General features: G+C 43.6%; 1 protein-coding gene across 3 annotated transcripts in view; it reads right to left on the bottom strand.

The window, feature by feature from the left end:
* kpna5 (karyopherin alpha 5 (importin alpha 6)) overlaps window positions 1–18,378 on the bottom strand; it is a 46,029-nt gene that overhangs the window by 27,245 nt on the left and 406 nt on the right. For 2 of the 3 annotated variants that reach the window (XM_077598214.1, XM_077598215.1), the window contains exons 2-3: window positions 10,218–10,349; window positions 30–131 (exon numbers count right to left, since the gene is read on the bottom strand). In XM_077598214.1, coding sequence (XP_077454340.1) covers window positions 30–131; window positions 10,218–10,349 — 234 coding nt within the window. Of the gene's footprint in view, window positions 1–29; window positions 132–10,217; window positions 10,350–17,074; window positions 17,214–18,378 lie in introns of those variants that run through there. The other variant, XM_077598216.1, reaches the window with a different exon arrangement.

Genomic DNA, 18,378 nt, shown 5'->3' with positions numbered 1-18,378 from the left:
GATTAGCCAATGGCTGCAACCTGACTTACACTGGCAACAGGTACTGTTGAGCTGATGTCTGGATCTTGGATCGGACATTCTGACATTGATTCATCAACTGCCGGTGTGCATACATTTCTCCTCTTAAATAGCTGTGGGAAGACAAAATGCCAATGATTAACCACCTTCATCACATTAATTAGGAATTTATGTGCAAATTGTGCAATTTACTTTTGCAGCACACCCGCATAGTTAAAGTTCAGAATCTATGATTCACCTATCTCTGGATTTTGGAAATTAAAAAAAATGTTATTTTTTAACTATTAAATTGTGTTTATGTACCATATTTTTTAGCATATAAGCCGTTTTTGCAACAACAAAAATGATGACTGAATCATACATCTTATATATGCACAAATTAGACTTAAAAAAACGTATCTTGCATAAAAAATAAAAACTCACTTGTGCTTGCCATTGCTCGCTCAGGGGGCCGCCACCTTACCTTTTACCAGTGGTTAAAACGTGCGCTGACTGGCCGGACGCGAGTAGCCTTGATACATATGTTCATAGTGTTTACCATGTCCGCACATCCCAATAGTTGTTAAGGCTGATCGAAGGTCAGAAAGTTTGCATTACTAAAACAAAATTGGCAGGTGCATAAATTTGGGCACCCCAACAGAAAAATGACATCAATATTTAGTAGATCCTTCTTTTGAAGAAATAAAAGCCTCTAAATGCTTACTACAGCTCCCAATGAGGGTCTGGATTCTGGTTGAAGGTATTTTTGACCATTCTTCTTTACAAAACATCTCCAATTTGGTCAGGTTTGATGGTTTCTAAGCATGGACAGCACACTTTAAATCACACCACAGATTTCCAATAGTATTTAGGTCTGGGGACTGAGATGGCCATTCCAGAACTAGAATTTGAGCAGTGTATAGTGTCATCTTGTTGAAGTATCCAGTATCATGTTATAGGACCTACTGTTTCCACCATCTTTCGCCTCTGCTTATCTGAGGTTTTTGTTGGCCTGCCACTCCGGACCTCAACTAGAACTGTGCCCGTGGTCTTCCAGTTCCACACTATACTTCTCACAGTGGAAACTGAAAGCTGAAATCTCTGAGCAAGCTTTTTGTATCTTTCCCCCAAATAATGATGTTTTCAGGTCATTTGACAGTTTTTTTGAGGCTCCCATGTTACCACTCTTCAGAGAAGATGCAAAGAGGAGAAACAACTTGCAACTAGCCACCTTTCTCGTGATTGGTTCACGTGTGTGTAGACCAAGGGTCAATGGGCTTACCAAACAAATTTAGTTCCAAAAATTTGCGCTAAAGGTATTCAAATCAATAAAACAACATGGGGGCCCAATTTTATGCACCTGCATACCTGTGTTAATTATTGCACACATTCTGTAAATCCTATGAACGTCATTTCGTTTCTCATATATCACCGTGTTTGTCTGCTCTATGATATATTTAACTGAAATTGCCAATGATTTATAAAGGAAAATCTTGAAAATGATCAGGGGTGCCCAAAGTTTTTCATACGACTGCAGTTTGAACATCACTTGTTTTTATGTTTAATTTCTAAATGTAATTAGAATTAGGGTGGTAATCTCACGATGATAGTTACAGATAACAAAAAATAACTTTGCCTTGAGAGACAAGACATGCAATCTTGTCTCTTGAGACTTTGATAAATTGTATGTGTCCATACAGGCAGATGTGTTAATCCTCGTGATGTGGATCGTGATCAGATAATCTCATGGATGATCGCCAGTATAAAGCCATAAACAAAGCAATCTGGGTTTTCCAGGACCAGTATTGATTATTAGTAGTTAGAGGAAGCCGATAACCGATATTTGGAGCCGATATTAATTTAAGTGTAAAAAAAAGTATTAATGCAAGCCCTGATCTAAATCTCATTATACTTGTATGATGACAATAAAAGCATTGAAGTCAATTCATAGAACTCAGATAGAGTAAAGGGCATCAAATTGAAGCATAGCATTGCAACAAAACCAAAAGCCCTCGACTTAACAAGCATCTGTGTGGGTTTTTTATGTGAGGGTCGGGCCTGAGAAAGCAGGCGGAGAGACAGGAGAGAGGTGTGGCTGCATCTGAGCCGAAATAACCCAGCTTTAAATTGATTTCTTCATATCAGCCAGTCAAATTAAAAAAGGGCCACTACCAGTATACGTCAAATTGCCAAATATCAGCCCGATATATCGGTCTATCATTCTAATGCACCCCTAACCCATTTATAACGTAAAGTTGGAAAGTAACGCATTCATTGCATAAACCCCCCCCCCTTATAATCGTTGAATTTTATAATTTCTCACATATAAGACGCCCCCTGATTAACAATTTTCACCTCCATATTCATGGTTTTAATAGGGAGTACAAATGTGTTACTTTGAAGGGTAAATTTTAAGAAAAATCGCACGTGGCATTTCTGAGATACTCTTTGAATCCAAACGATCGTCTGCTGGATTGCACATTATTTGGGTGAAGATCATAAGGCAAATTATTCAATTTGAAAAAGGAAACAAGTCTATCTTCTTATCTCTAACCTGATGCTTTTTAATGACATAAATTATATATTTTTTACCACAAGTTTAAGATGTTGTGGTGGCCATATTGCTTCTAATGTTGAAATATCTCGATTCTTTCGATGGTTCATATTACTGCAATAGTTGTCACTTTCGAACAAATAATAAATAAAAAAATATCAAAGCGGAATTTTGTTTTATTTCATAATTACAAATGTACAATCATGCAGCTAGACCTTCAAAATATTTTCTTTATGTGAAAGGGTGTTGCCTGAATGTGGACAAATTTAAAAAGGAAGTCACGTGAAAAGTACAACCAGGAAGTGTGTCCAACTCTCCGGATGCAATAATAGCATGAGATACACATTACGCAGGTATCAAAGCTGATATTGTAATGATCGACCGCAAGACCTTTGATCAGCCTTAACAACTATTGGCATGTAGTGACATGGTAAACACTACGAACACGTATAAAGGCGACTTGTGTCTGGCTAGTCGGAGCACGTTTAACTAGGTATGATGGCGGCGCCCTGAGCAAGCAATGGCAGGCACAAGTGAGTGAGTTTTTTTACGTTTTATGCAAGATACGTTTTTTTTCTTGAATTTCATTTATAGACGTCAATATAAATGTTGTTTAGCCTTTTATATATTTATATTTTCTCTATTTTGAAATAAATGACCGTATCGGCCGCATTGTCTTGTGTTATGGTGTTTCGTCTTTGTCACCTTGCAGTTCCGTGCATGTCAAGTCTAATTTCTGCGCATATAAGCCGTACCATGGATTCAGTCATCATTTTTTTGCGACAAATACAGCTTATATGCAAGAAAATATGGTAAATATGAGAGCTTTGCGGTGATGACTCAAATACAAGCAAATGCTGTGCTTGCTTGTTTCAAAACAACTTATTTCTCTTCACAATCAGCGGCACTTTATTAACTAGAGAGCATCTCATCTCATCTTCTCGGCTTATCTGAGGTCGAGTAGCGCGGGGCAGCAGCTTCAGAGGCGAAGCCCTGACTTCCCTCCCTCTAGCCACTTCACCCAGCTCTTCTGGGAGGTAACCGAGGCATTTCCGGGAGAGCCGGAAGACATAGTCTCTCCAGCGCGTCCTAGGTCGGCCCCATGGCGGAATGTGCCCTGAACACCTTCGCCAGGGAAGTGTCCAGGGGGCATCTTAAGTAGATGCCTAAGTCAACTCATCTGGCTCCTGTGGATCCGGAGGCTCTACAACAAGCCCCTCCCGAATGACTGAACTTCTCACCTTATCAGCCGCAGGGGTCTTGTTTTTTCGGACACGACCCACAGCTCCTGACCACAGATGGGGGTGGGAACATAGATTGACTGATAAATAGAGAGCTTCACCAGATGCTGCAGATAATTAAATCCATCTGGGGAAGGGCCTCATCCCTGAGCCGGAGAGGGCATGATTTGGAGGTGCTTCTCTTCCCAAACCCTTCTCACTCGGTTGCGAATCGTTCCAGTAAGAGTGTGAGATCACAGCTTGATGAAGACCATCAGAACCCCATCACCCAAAAATAAAAACTGTTACAATACTGAGGCCACCAAATCAGATGCCTTCAACGCCTCAACTGCGCCTAGATATCCTGTCCAGAAAAGTTATGAACAGAATGAGTTACATAGAGCAGCCCTGGCGGAGTCCAACCCCCCACTGGAAACGGATCCGAATTACTTCCAGCTATGCAGACCAGACTCTGACACCGATCAAAGAGGGAACAGACACCCCGCATCAGGAATCCCATACCCCGAGACTACTTCCCCACAACACTCTGAGGGGGAAACGGTCGAACACCTCTAGACTGGTTGGGGGAACTCCCATGTCCAACCGAGGAACCCGCTGAGGGTGTAGAGCTGATCCACTGTTCCACGGCCAGGACGAAAACCAGACAGCTCCTCCTGAATCTGAGATCCGCCCTCCCAGCTGACCCTCCTCTCCAGTATCCCGGAAAAGACCTTCCCAGGGAGGCTTTTAGAAAGGGGAACCACCACTCTGGTCTGGTCTGCTAATCTGGTCTGGTCTGCCAATTCAGAGGCACTGTCCCCGAGGTCCACGCGATGTTGCAGAGGCGTGTCAACCAGCCCTACCACATCCAGAGCCTTTAGAAACTTCGGCTGGATCTCATCCACTCCCGGGCCCTTGCCACCGAAGAACTTTTTAATCACCTCAGTGACTTCAACCATAGAGATCAGAGAATCCGCCTCAGTGTCCCAGCAATGTTTCCTAATGGGAAGGCGTGCCGGTGGAGTTAAGGAGGCCTTCAAAGTATCTGAGCCACCGATTCACAACACCCCAAGTTGAGGACAGCAAAGCCCGATCCCCACTATACACTGCGTTGATGGTGCACTGCTTTCCCCTCCCGAGACGTCGGACAGTGGACCAAAATTAGCTTGAAGCCACCCTGAAATCGTTCACCATTGCCTCACCCATCTCCTCCCATGCCCGGGTTTTTGCCTCGGAGACCACCGGTACACGGTCGATTGGTCGCCGGTCTTTTGGTCACCGGTCTTTTGGTCACCGGTCTTTTGGTCGCGGTCTTTAGGTCGCCCGGAAGTTTGGTCGTCGTCTTTTGGGTTGCCGGTCTTTTTTGTGGCCGGTCTTTTTTGTCGCCTGATCGGCTGCTGCCATCTACTGTCGATTTATTAAAAAGCAAATTCACGGGTGTTTTTATTGAAGCAGTAAAACTTACAAATTCTGTACAAAAATTACAAATACAAACTTACAAATTATGTGCAAAGGGAATTCACAGATGGGAGTTTTTATTACAAATTGTATGCAATGGCTTGCAGGTACTCTATATTCATTGGACGCCTATGACAGTCAATGGCAGCAGCCGATGTGTTAAATGAGTGCTCTTATTGATATTTTGATGTTTGATAAAAATGACCATCTAATCTAAAGTATTTCAACATTGCAAGTTCTCCCAGAGAGAATTAAGGTTCATTGGACGCCTATGACAGTCAATGGCAGCAGCCGATGTGTTAAATGAGTGCTCTTATTGATTTGTTAAATGAGTGCTCTTATTGATGTGTTAAATGAGTGCTCTTATTGATGTGTTAAATGAGTGCTCTTATTGATGTGTTAAATGAGTGCTCCTATTGATATTTTGATATTAGATATTTAGATCGTTTCAACAGTATTTAGGTCGTTTCAACAGTATTTAGATCGTTTCAACGATCTAAATACTGTCTAACTAAAAGTATACTAATACTTTTATTTGTTTGATAAAAATGACCATCTAATCTAAAGTATTTCAACATTGCAAGTTCTCCCAGAGAGAATGAAGGTTCATTGGACTGCTTCAATAAAAACACCATCTGTGAATTTGCTTTTTAATAAATCGACAGTAGATGGCAGCAGCCGATCAGGCGACCAAAAGGCGACAAAAAAGACCGGCGACCCAAAAGACGACGACCAAACTTCCGGGCGACCTAAAGACCACGACCAAAAGACCGGTGACCAAAAGACCGGTGACCAAAAGACCGGCGACCAATCGACCGCACACGGAGACCACCAGAGCTGCGTGCCTCTTGGCCACCCTGTACCCGTCAGCAGCCTCCAGAGTCCCGTGGGCCAAAAAGGCCCGATAGGACTCCTTAGCCTGACGGCATCACTTACCGCCAGTGTCCACAGGCTGTTCTGGGGTTGCCGCCATGACAGGCACCAATCACCTTGTGGCCACAGCTCCGTCTGCCGCCTCAGCAATAGATGCGCGGAACATGGTCCACTCGGACTCAATGCCCGCCTATTACCAGACAATGGAGATGCTCTGTTGGAAGAGGGAATTGAAAGTCCTTCTGCCGAGCATTCCCAGCAGACCATCACAAAATGTTTGGGTCAGCCGGGCCACACTGGCATCCTCCCCCACCATCGGAGCTAACCTACCACCAGGTGGTGATCGGTTGACAGCTACGCCCCACTCTTTACCCGAGTTTCAAGTCAATTATCGAACTGCAGCCTCTGTAGAGGATATTTGGAAACCTAAATACCTCCCACCCAGTGCATCCAATCGCATTTTAAGCTCTATAGAGGACATTTTGAGCTTTCCAATAATACCAAATGTCTTGTGCATTATTCCAATTACTTCACATAGATTGGGGAATTTCAAAATAAGTGATTGGACAATTTTTTTTCCTGGTAATCAGGAGGATATGGATGCTTGAACATGGTGTTCATTATTGTCAATCCACGGCGAGCGCAGAAATCCAACAATAGAACATCACTCGGGTTCCGATCAGGGGGGGCGTTTTTCCCAATTACACCCCTCCAGGTCTCATTGTCATTGCCCACGTGAGCATTGAAGTTCCCCAGCAGAACCGGGGGCCCCCTGAAGGAGCATTCTCCAGCTCCCCTTCCAAGGGCGTAAAAAAGGGTGGGTACTCTGAACTGCCGTTGGGTGCATACGAACAAACAACAACCAGCTCCTTTCCCCCCATCCAAAGGCGGTGGGATGCTAACCTCTCATCTACCGGGGTGAACCCCAACACACTCCAGGAAACGAGCTGAGTGGAATAAGTATGCCCACACCTGCTCGCCACCTCTCACCATCAGCGACTCCAGAGTGGAAGTGTCCAACTACTCTCGAGAGGAGTGGTACCAGAACCCAAGCTCTGCACAGAGGTGAGCCTGACTACAATGAGCCGGAATTTCTCAACCTCAAGCACGAGCTCAGACTCTTTCTCAATCTGAGAGGTGGCATTCCATGTGCCAAGAGCCAATTTTTGCAGCCGGGGATCGGACGGCCAAGGATCCCTCCTTTGTTTGCCGCACAACTGTTGTCACACCCGACCTTTTGGGCCCCTCTCCCTCTCACCGGTCGCGAGCCCATGTGAAGCGGAACCCACTTGTCCCTTTAGACCAGGGGTCCCCAAACTTTTTCCCGTGAGGGCCACATAACCTTTCCCTTCCCTGATGGGGGGCCGGTGTCAGTTTGTAACAGAACAAGTGTGACGATCGTAGGAGAGCTTAAAAAATGTATTGTTTTCCAGAAAGCCACACATAACCAAATAACCCTTTCCAGGTTCTTTACAGAAAAAAAGTCAGGAAACAAATAATAACACTATTAATGAAATAAATAATAACTAAATAACCCTCTCTGAGTTCTTCACAGAAAAAACAGGAAATAAATAACACTAATTATGAAATAAATAATAACTAAATAATTCTCTCTGGGTTCATCATAGAAAAAAAAGCCATGGAACATTAACTTTCTGTTGTGCCATGCACAATCTTAACAGATAAAAGTTCAGCTCAGTTGTCAGAGCAGAATCTTTCTCACGTCAACACTGCAGCACAGTGCTTGCTGGTGAATTAGGCAGTGGACTCGTAGCGGGGCGGTGGGACCCCTTTTTTCCAACTCCCGGTTCATGCGTCCCATTAGACCGCGAGTTTCGCCCACCATGCTAGGAGCCCCGTCAGTCGTGATGCTAGCTAGCTTTGACCAGTCCAGGTCCAACTTCTCCATGGTTTGGCACACTTTGTCAAAAATATCCTCTCCCGTTGTAGTCCCTTTGAGACTTTGGAGGGCTGCCAGATCCTCGCACATCTCAAAGTTTGCGCTAACTCCACGAATAAAAATGAGCAGTTGCGCTGTGTCTTGCACATCCGTGCTTTCATCCAGTGCTAATGAAAAAAAGTCAATTTTTTTCGTCTTCTGCTGCAGCTGGGCCTATACATTACTCCCGATTTCTTCAACGCGTCTGGTCATTGTACTCGCCGACAGACTTACGGCAATAAATGCATCTTTCTTCTCGGGACACACCTCCTCCGCGACAGCATCCATACATTTCCTAACAAACTCTCCGTCAATGAAAGGCTTACCGCTGCTTGCTATCAGTTTAGTAACCCAAAAGCTGGCCCGAACGGATGCCTGGTTCAGCTGAGCTTGGCGTACAAATGTATTCTGCTGAGATAGTAGTCCACTTTTTCGCTTTGAGAGTTTGTCTGCTCATATTTGGCCTTGCAAGCTATCATACTTGTCTTTGTGACGGGATTCATAGTGTCGGCGAAGATTGTATTCTTTGAATACCGCCACCGTCTCTTGACAGATGAGACAAACAGCCTTTTCTTTGCATTGAACAAAAAAAATAATCGTTTGTCCACTCCAGGTTAAATACCCTGAATTCTGAATCAATTTTTCTCTTACCTAACTTTTTCGCCATTATTCCGTTCTCAAACAGGTTGCAGTTTTTATATGCTTGAATAGTCCCCGATGGTCCCAGGGCTCTGCCCTCACCTGCGATCGTCCAGATGTCTCGGTAACACTGTGCCCGTGTGCATCAAAGGGAAACACTCTCCCCGCGCATGTCACCAAAGAAGCAATACGAAGCCCCGCTTCACTGGGATGATTTGTGGGCTCGGCAGGGGTGCAATGAACCAAACACAAGATTAAAACGTCCCAGTCTTCAAGGCCAAATAGGAAAAAAATCCGATAGCGTCTCTGGTATTGTTCAGAGGGCCGGTCTGATGCAATGAACCAAACACAAGATTAAAACGTCCCAGTCTTCAAGGCCAAATAGGAAAAAAATCCGATAACGTCTCTGGTATTGTTCAGAGGGCCGGTCCAAATGTGCCGGCGGGCCGTATCCGGCCCGCGGACCGTAGTTTGGTGACCCCTGCTTTAGACAGTGCCCATGGGTGTAGGTCCAGCCACCAGGCGCTCACCATCGTGCTCCTCCTCCAGGCCTGGGTCCAGAGAGGGGCCCTGGTGGCCCGTGTCCGGGCGGGGGAAAACGCAGTTCAACAGTGTTGCTCGTCATAAGAAGTCTTCTGAGTCATGCTTTGTCTGGTCCCTCACCTTGGACCAGTTTGCCAGGGGTAACCCTACCAGGGGCAGAAGGCCCCAGACAACATAGTTCCAAGAATCATTGGGACACACAAATGTCACCACGATAAGGTGATGACTCATCAAGGGGTACTTGTGAACATTTTTTTCAAAAGGACGCCTCATGTTTATTGCATTGCCGACTTAATCAAAACATAAAAGAAAGACTATTACATGTGTATTTGAAACAACCATATACTACTACAGTAAACTCCATTGAAGTTCTAATGCTAGCAATACATAGCATCTAACTTTGGAGTTTGATAACCCCTTGGAACATTTTAACACAAACAGTGCAGCAATACAAGTAAACAGATAACAGATATTAATTTATTATTCATTCTCAACAAAGAACTTATATTTCTTTTTTGTATGTGTAGGCTAGAACAGATTGTTGACATTTATATCCTTTTAAATTGAATAATAATTTGAGATCCAGATGTTATTGACATATGTTCTCCTGGGGCTGTGTGGGTTTCCTCCGGGTACTCCAGTTTCCTCCCACATTCCAAAAACATGCATGGTAGGCTGATTGGACACTCTAAATTGCCCCTAGGTATGGGTGGGAGTGTGCATGATTGTCCATCTCCTTGTGCAATGCGATTGGCTGGCCACCAATTCAGGGTGTCCCCGGCCTCTGGCCCGAAGTCAGCTGGGATAGGCTCCAGCAGCCCCCGCAACCCTAGTGAGGATAAAGTGGTTAAGAAAATGAGAGATTAAATTATCTATAAATGAATATTAAATCACAAATCTCAACAATATATGGTTCGACTCACAATCCTGACAGCAGCAGAAAATACCTCTAGTGATCAATCACATGAACCCCATATTTCAGGTGACTGTTTACCTGTTCCTCTCGTTTCTGTTTGCGTAATTGGATTCCTTCTTCCTCTCTCCTTCGGCGCATTTCTTGAGGATTCAAGGCTTTGTTCTTGTAGCTCTTCATCCTGTAGCTGTCTTTCCCTGGACTCGCCATTGTCTGAAAAGACCGGAAACAGGGCCAATGAAAAAATCAAAAATTGACAAATTAAATCATGCAGTCGTATGAAATAAATTGGGCATATCCAGGGACTTCAAACATACATATTTTCGGTCTGTCAGTATTGAATGGCTAGCCTTTTCCATATGTTCAGTGTGTTGAATGTCATTTAAATTGTTTGGACCCAAACCATTTTTCCATTGTTTTTTTTGGGTCTGATCTTTTATAGAGCCATTTAATTTGAATGTTTTTAGTTTTTATCAATTTCCACAAAACAAATGTATGACTTAAAAAGCAAACAGTTATAGAAAATTATTGTAGTATTGAAGTCAAATTGATTGGGCAGGGAAACACGTTTCCTCCCCCAGCGACATCAGTCAGCTCCTTTCTAGGGGCATCTGAAAGCATTTGTTCCCCACGTAGCCACCTCCCAGTGGAACGTACCCAGCACTTCACCAGGGAAACGTCCAGGAGGCATTCTAATGAGACGGCCGAGTCACCTCATCTGACTTCTTTTAATGGTTCAATGGCAGTTCACTCACTGAATGGGGCAGGGATATCGTTTTGTGTACGAGTGGCAAAATTGGTACAACTATACAATTTTGAGAATCCTGGCAAACAGTGTAGTTGAATTCAATGAGTGCAATCAAGTGAACATCTAAAACTGTGCAACTGCAAATGTGTGTTAAATTTCAATTTGTAAAATTGTGAAAAGTTTTGTGTCATTGTGTTCAAGAGGAAGGGGCAACATGCAACCTTTTTCACTACATTTTATTTTTCTCTAGCAGCACACACTGTGGATGAATAAGCACTATGTATTTGCTCTTATTTTGAAATGCAGTCCTACTTTTATTTAACAATAAGAGAATACGAGTGGTTCTCATTAGGTTTGATGTGTGATCATTCAAAACATGTATTTTATTTTGAGTTAAATAGATGTTAAATAAATGATGTGCTATTTTTCACTCAGTAACACATTTCTGAGGTAGTATCGGCTCGGGACTTACCGTATTTATTCGAGTTTAACGCGCAAAATTTTGAACAAAAAACGGAAGCAAAGTTCAGGTGTGCATTATACCCAAATTCCTGTAGAACACTGCCCTCTGCCGGTGAAAAAGTCCACTCAGCAGCCATTATACAGACGCTCCCCTACTTACGAACATTCGAGTTACGAACAACGGTACATACGAACATGTCTGCAAATTGCGTTTATGTCGAAAAATGTTCGTAAGTTCGATTTTGTATTGCGCGCCTTTTTCCGAGTAGTGCTTCTTTCCGCCTCTAATACCGACGCCTGGCGCTGTGAGAGCTCAGCTCACCCAGCATCTACCTTCCTCTGCCCAGTTCGTTGCAGTGCGGAAGTGCGTGAACGTATCTCCAGTGCGCAAAGAACCTTTTTCATTTTTATCATTAAATATCTCGTGCATCCATTATTCAATATGGTTGGTGAAAAGCGAAAGGCTTCTATTGAGGGAGGTGCAAGGAAGAGGCAAGCCATTTCATTTGAAATGAGTGGCAATAATAACGAAGCTTGATGCGGGTGAGAAAGTGGTGAGCGTTGCACGTGAATACAACTTGAATTGTTCGACCGTCAGTACTATTTATAAACCTTTAACATTTAAGATCGAGCAGCAGGACGCAAATATTGAACGTTGCACAAAGTTTGCAAATCAATTGAATGATGCCATACAGCGCTACCGCATCATTTATGATGAAAAAAAAGAAAACTGCAATCGTCATTAGATAGCTTCTTTCGGCCAGTTTCTAGTAAATCTCTCTCTCTCTCTAATGTATGTATACAGCACTGTATGTATTCTCTCCATGTTATTAATTTTTTTTTCAGTACAAACCAATGTGTGTTACTTATACAAGCCTTAAACATACAAATGCACTTATATAAACCTTCAATATACTTATATAGGCCTTAAACATAAATTATAATACAAAATATAGCACTGAGCAACTTACAAACAAATTCAACTTATGAACAATCGCTCGGAACCTAACTCGTTCGTAAGTAGGGGAGCGTCTGTAATGGGAGACGTACAACCTTTCTTAGTCCGCCAGAGGGGACGCGAGAGCATGTTCTATTGGCCCGTGCTCACACTTAAAAAAAGAACTGAAGAACAATGGAATCAATTGTTTGGAGAGTCTGATGATGAATCAGAATTTGAAAAAAATTAAATATTGTGATGATGAATTGCGTGTTGTTGATAATGACGACAGGGCCTATGTCCGATTATTATTATTATTATTATTAAGGATTTCAAATTGTAAATTCCATTTCAAAATTGTGTTCGTACTGGTAATTTGTTTTAACAGGTTTCCGTACCATATGTTGTTAATAAATGGTTTGTCATGACGATGTGTTCAGCATTTGCCAGTTACCAGTACCTGTGCAATTATTGGCATGAGCTGAGAAAGTGAAAAAAAATTACACCAATTTTTAGTCACAAACTATGGGTGCACGTTATAATCCAATAAATACAGTAGACGGATCCACAAAATCAATCAAATTAATCAAAAGCCTTTATGGTCATCATACACAGCTGCGTATAACGAAATTGGTGGTGCTACTCCACAGTGCGTTTTCCCAGTAAAAAAAAAAAACATTAATACAGTGGTACCTCGTCATACGACCGCTCGTCATACAAAATGCTCGTCTTACAGGGGAAATTTCGATCGAATAATTCGCCCGTGATGCGGTCAAAATTTCGTGATGCGACCAAGCCAGGTGGCCATCGTGTATAACAATATCTACGAGCACGGAACTAATTAATTCAGACGAGTTTCTCATACGACCAGGAAACGCACAAGGCGCGGGCAAAAAGAGGGCTTTCTGGGTAATGAAGTATACTCGTGCACACAACACCCATAGGCAATGGCAACCTTTCTCAGAATAAAACTTTACCCACAATCAATACGTGGGTTAGCTCAACTATTGTATTTCCTGTTATTCTTTCTCAGGAAAGATGCTCCCGCGATCGTTCTTTAGAGACTATTTCTCGTTGGCAAGTGGTCGTGCGTTATCCTATTGTGATGACATTTGTATGCGACATTATCGAAATATTTTGAAGGGTAGACAAAAACAAACAACTCTTGATGCGTTCGTTTTGAAGACTTCGGCGGAGCGGCCAGGTGGTGTCAACCCGTAGAACTACGTAAGGTAAAAAAGATTACAACAAATTTAGAATTTAGTTTTGTTTGAAGTTACATTAAATGTTGAGTGTCTGTATATAGTTATCCAAGTTAATTTAAATTTGTTTGTTCGTTTACGAGTGCATTTTTGCCGTGGATAAAGCCCCCCCGAGTCACATCCCAGCTAGGTAAATTCTAAAATATTGCACAATCTAAGATATTGCACATTGTTATTGCACACCCGGAGGTTATTGCACAGAAAGGATTGTGTGTCGTGCTAATGCAAATTCAGAGTCCTGGTGGCTGTGGGAAAAAAGCTGTCCTTAAGTCTAATTGTCAGTGCTTTGTGAGACCTGTAGCCTCTGCCAGAGGGCAGCAGCTGGAACAGGTTGTGACCAGGGTGGTATTGGTCCCTGACAATGTTCCTGGCTATGCTGAGGTAGCGAGGGCTGGCAATGTCATCCAGTGAGGGCAGAGAGCAGCCCAGGAATTTGAAGGACTGGACCCTGTTTATGCATACTCCATTTATGAGGAGTGGGGCCAGATCTGTGCTGCAGATTTTTGCTTTGCTAAAGTCCAGGATTATTTATTTAGTTTTCGTGGTGTTTAGTGTGAGATTGTTCACCAAACACCATGAAGACAGTTTGTTGACCTCATCTCTGCAAGCAGATTCACCCCCCCCCCCTGAGATGAGTCCGACCACAGTGGTGTCATCTGCAAATTTGATGATGGAGTTAGACTGGTGGATCGGTGTACAGTCGTATGTGTACAGGGAATACAGAAGAGGACTCAGTACACAGCCTTGAGGGGAGCCAGTGCTCAGGGTAATGGAGGAAGAGAGGTGGGGACCAAGTCTAACAGTTTGTGGATGGTTGGTTAAGAAGTTCTTAATCCAGTAGCAGATGGAAGAGGATAGTCCAAGGTGGGAGAGTTTGTCAGTGAGAATGTCCGGTATTATAGTGTTGAAGGCTGAGTTATAGTCAATGAAAAGCATCCTCACATAGTTCCCATGGTGCTCCAGGTGGCTCAGTGCTTTGTGTAGAGCTACGGCGATGGCATCCTCAGTGGACCTATTTGCTCTATAGGCAAACTGGTGAGGGTCAACTGAGGGTGGGATTGTATCCCCGAGATGGCGGGCGACCAACTTTTCAAAGCACTTCATGATCACGGGCGTAAGTGCAACAGGCCTATAATCATTCAGGCTGTCAATGGTTGGCTTTTTAGGGACAGGGATAATGGTGGCAGATTTCAGGCAGGATGGGATGATGGATTGTTGCAGGGAACAATTGAAGATCTTTGTGAAAATACCAGTCAGCTGGTCAGCACAGGCTTTGAGCACCTTCCCAGGTACTCCGTCAGGGCCAGCAGCCTTCCTGGTGTTCACAGTCCACAGTACTTGTCTCACTTCATGTTCCTGAAGCTCCAGTGTACTGCTGCAGAGTGGTGGTGGATGTGTTGAGACTGGGTCTGATTTGTCAGTCTCAAAGCGGGCAAAGAAACGGTTCAGTTCCTCTGCTAGTGAGGCCTCGGCGTTAACTGACACATTATTGTCATTGTAATTGGTAATATGTCGTATTCCCTGCCACATTTTCTTTGGGTTATTTCCTGTGAAGTACTCCTCAATTTTCCTTGTATATGCTGCCTTGGCCTTTTTAATGCCTCTCTTCAGCTCTGCTCTGGCAGGGCTGTATTGTACCTTGTCCCCTGACCTGAAGGCGGTGTTACGGCATTTGATGAATGCCTGGGTCTCACTGGTCATCCATGGTTTTTGGATAGTAAAAACCTGTATACATTTATTAACAGTGACATTGTCTGTGCAGTTTTTGATGTAGGAAAGTACAGTGTCTGTGTAGTCCTGGAGGTTGTGGTGTTCAAAAAGTTCCCAAATGGTGCGGGAAAAACAGTCCTGCAGCTGAGAAAGGGCATCCTCGGGCCATGTTTTTATTATCTTTATTTGTGGCCTTGTTAGCCTCCGGAGTGGGGTGTATGAGAAGGTGAGGGCCAGGCAGAGATGGTCTGATCCAGCATGGTGAGGGAGGGGTGTGGCTCTATAAGCATGTTTGATATTAGAATAAACATGGTCTAGTTTTATCTCCTCTGGTGTGACACTTCACATACTGGATAAACTTAGGCAGAACAGTCTTTAAACATGCTTTGTTGAAGTCACCAGCGACAATAAAGACTCCATCGGGGTGGTCAAGCTGCTCTTTGTTTACAGTCGCTAGCAGGAGGCTAAGTGCCACGCTAACGTTAGCATCCGGTGGGATGTAAACAGCCATTACAATGACAATCCTTAGCTCTCTAGGTAGGTAGATAGAAGGGCCTGCACCGTACTGCCAAGAGCTCTAAATCTGGGGAGCAGTGTGTTAATGATCCAAGCAAAGTCAACCCCCAACCCCCCCCGCTTTTCCTTGATTCTTTCGAACGATCATTTCGGTATAGCGTCCGGCTAGCTGGCGATACCGCGGCGTCGGGGAGTTGCGGGTGTAGCCACCTTTCCGTGATGGAAATAATGTTGCAGTTCCTGACAAAGCTGTTGGGAGCAAGCTGAAGTTCCAAATCGTCCATTTTGTGGGTGATGGATCTGGCGTTGGTCAAGAAGATACTCGGAAGTGGTGCTCTGTGTGGTTGTTCTCTTAGCTTAGCAGCTAGGCCCGCCCGGCATCCGTGCTTTTGCTTTCTTTCCCTTCGCCGCCTCTGTCGTACTCTGAGTGGGCTGACTATCCACGGAGATCCCGGTGGTCTCGAGATGTCCTCGGGTATATTGTAGGTCCGTTGGTAATCTGTTGTGATGGATATATCGCATCTCCTCCCGAGAGCAATTAAATCCTGGTGACTGTAGAAAAAGTTTGCCTCGCAGATGTTAGTAAATAACGGTAAGATTGAGAAAACAAAACACTAAACTGGAGAGCAAAAAGCCGCTGCACCCGTGCGCGCCGCCCTCTTGGATCAATCAGGAGACTCGGACATGACTCTAATGAAAAATTATGCGATTGGGGCATCCCTAACTGATGTCCCGTCCCTAACAGTATTTTCTCTGATTTTGCCAGATTTGAATATGAAAAATATATATATATATATATGTGTGTGTGTGTGTTGTGAGTTGTGAAATTAAATCATACATTCTCAGAAGCAATAGGGTCTTACATCAACATGTCACACTTTTTTTAAATAAATATTCTGGAAAAACAAAACCATGACTACCCCATTCTCATTTTCAGGCTACAAGTCACATTACAGACATTGATATCATAAAAATAAATTGAATAATCATATTTCAGTGCCATTAACGGCACTAGACGTCCAGTCCAATTGTACCAAGAGGGTTGGCAGTGAATTCACCGTCCAATAGCAGCGAGGAGTTAATCTCATCTCTTCAGAGACGACGGTTTACAATGAACTTAACATGTAATGAAACGTATTTAATATAATAAAATAACTGCACAGGTTTAATAGGTAGCATTTTAAGGAACAGTGGTAACAATTGAGAACTTCCTTGCATGGAAAGCCAAGTTTGAGCTTGAAGTGGCTGAGTTACAAAGGAAAAGACAGAAAGAAGAGGAGCAATCGGGAAAAGCAAAACTCACAGGTAAATACTTCACTTTTCTCTTCCTCAAGTCTGGTGTTACTTTTGGGTTTCTTTCATTTTATGTTCGATTTGCAGAATCTCATCTCATTTTCTGAACCGCTTTATCCTCACTAGGGTTCCGCGGGGGTGCTGGAGCCTATCCCAACTGACTTCGGGCCAGAGGTGGGGGACACCCTGAGTTGTTGGCCAGCCAATCGCAGGGCACGAGGAGACGGACAACCACACTCATAGCTCAGGGCAATTTAGAGAGTTCAACGAACCTACCATGCATGTTTTTGGAATGTGGGAGGAAACCAGAGTACCCGGAGAAAACCCACACAGGGTAATGAGATGAGATCTTGAACAGGTGGACCGACCCGGATTTGAACCCAGGTCCCCCACTGTGAGGCCAACGCGCTAACCACTCACCCACCAGGCCACGCGATGAGTTAATCACATTAAAACAATTAAAATATAGCCTAATATATAATTTTAGTGATTGAATGTGTTTTCATATTTCTTGTCAAAATTCCATAGTTGTAATATCAAAACCAAAAGTCAGGCAGCAATCTAGATTTGTCTGAAGGACTACAGACTATAAGTAAATTAAGATTAACATATTTTCCATTCAGGCGGCCCAGTGACGCGAGTGGTTAGTGCGTCGGCCTCACAGCTCTGGGGTCCTGGGTTCAAATCTAGGTCATGTCCATGTGTGGAGTTTGCATGTTCTCTCCGGGCCTGCATGTGTTTCCTCCGGGTACTCCCGGTACAGCTGGGATTGGCTGCAGCATGCCCCACAACCCTACTAAGGATAAAGTGGTTCAGAAAATGAGAGATGAGATTCTCATTTTCCTTTCGTCTTATTGCATGCAGTGTCCAAATGAATAAAATAAATAAATAATCAAGCTATTCACTTCCAATGGCATTTTTGTGTTTACCAAGCGTTATCTTAATAGTTGTCATAAACTGAAGTTGCACTTTTTTCGTGTACACACATCTTTCGAGTTTAAGACGACACATGTTAACAAGTCAAAAACACGAGGATTAAAAATTGCATTTGAAAAATTATTTTTGGTTGTCTTTACTCCTTTCAATGTAATACTTTCGTTAGAGTATTTCAAACCTGGGCAGCCCGGCGGCTAAGTGGCTGGTCGGTCCACCTGTGTGGAGTTTGCATGTTCTCCCCGGGCCTACGTGGGTTTTCACCGGGTACTCCGGTTTTCTTCCACATTCCAAAGACATGCATGGTAGGCTGATTGGACACTCTAAATTGCCCCTTGGTATGAGTGTTAGCGTGAAAGGTTGTTTGTCTCCTTGTGCCCT

Source organism: Stigmatopora argus, chromosome 4 (assembly GCF_051989625.1).
Source record: "Stigmatopora argus isolate UIUO_Sarg chromosome 4, RoL_Sarg_1.0, whole genome shotgun sequence".
Taxonomy (NCBI): Eukaryota; Metazoa; Chordata; class Actinopteri; order Syngnathiformes; family Syngnathidae; genus Stigmatopora; species Stigmatopora argus.
This window is presented reverse-complemented; position numbering and strand designations above follow the sequence as displayed.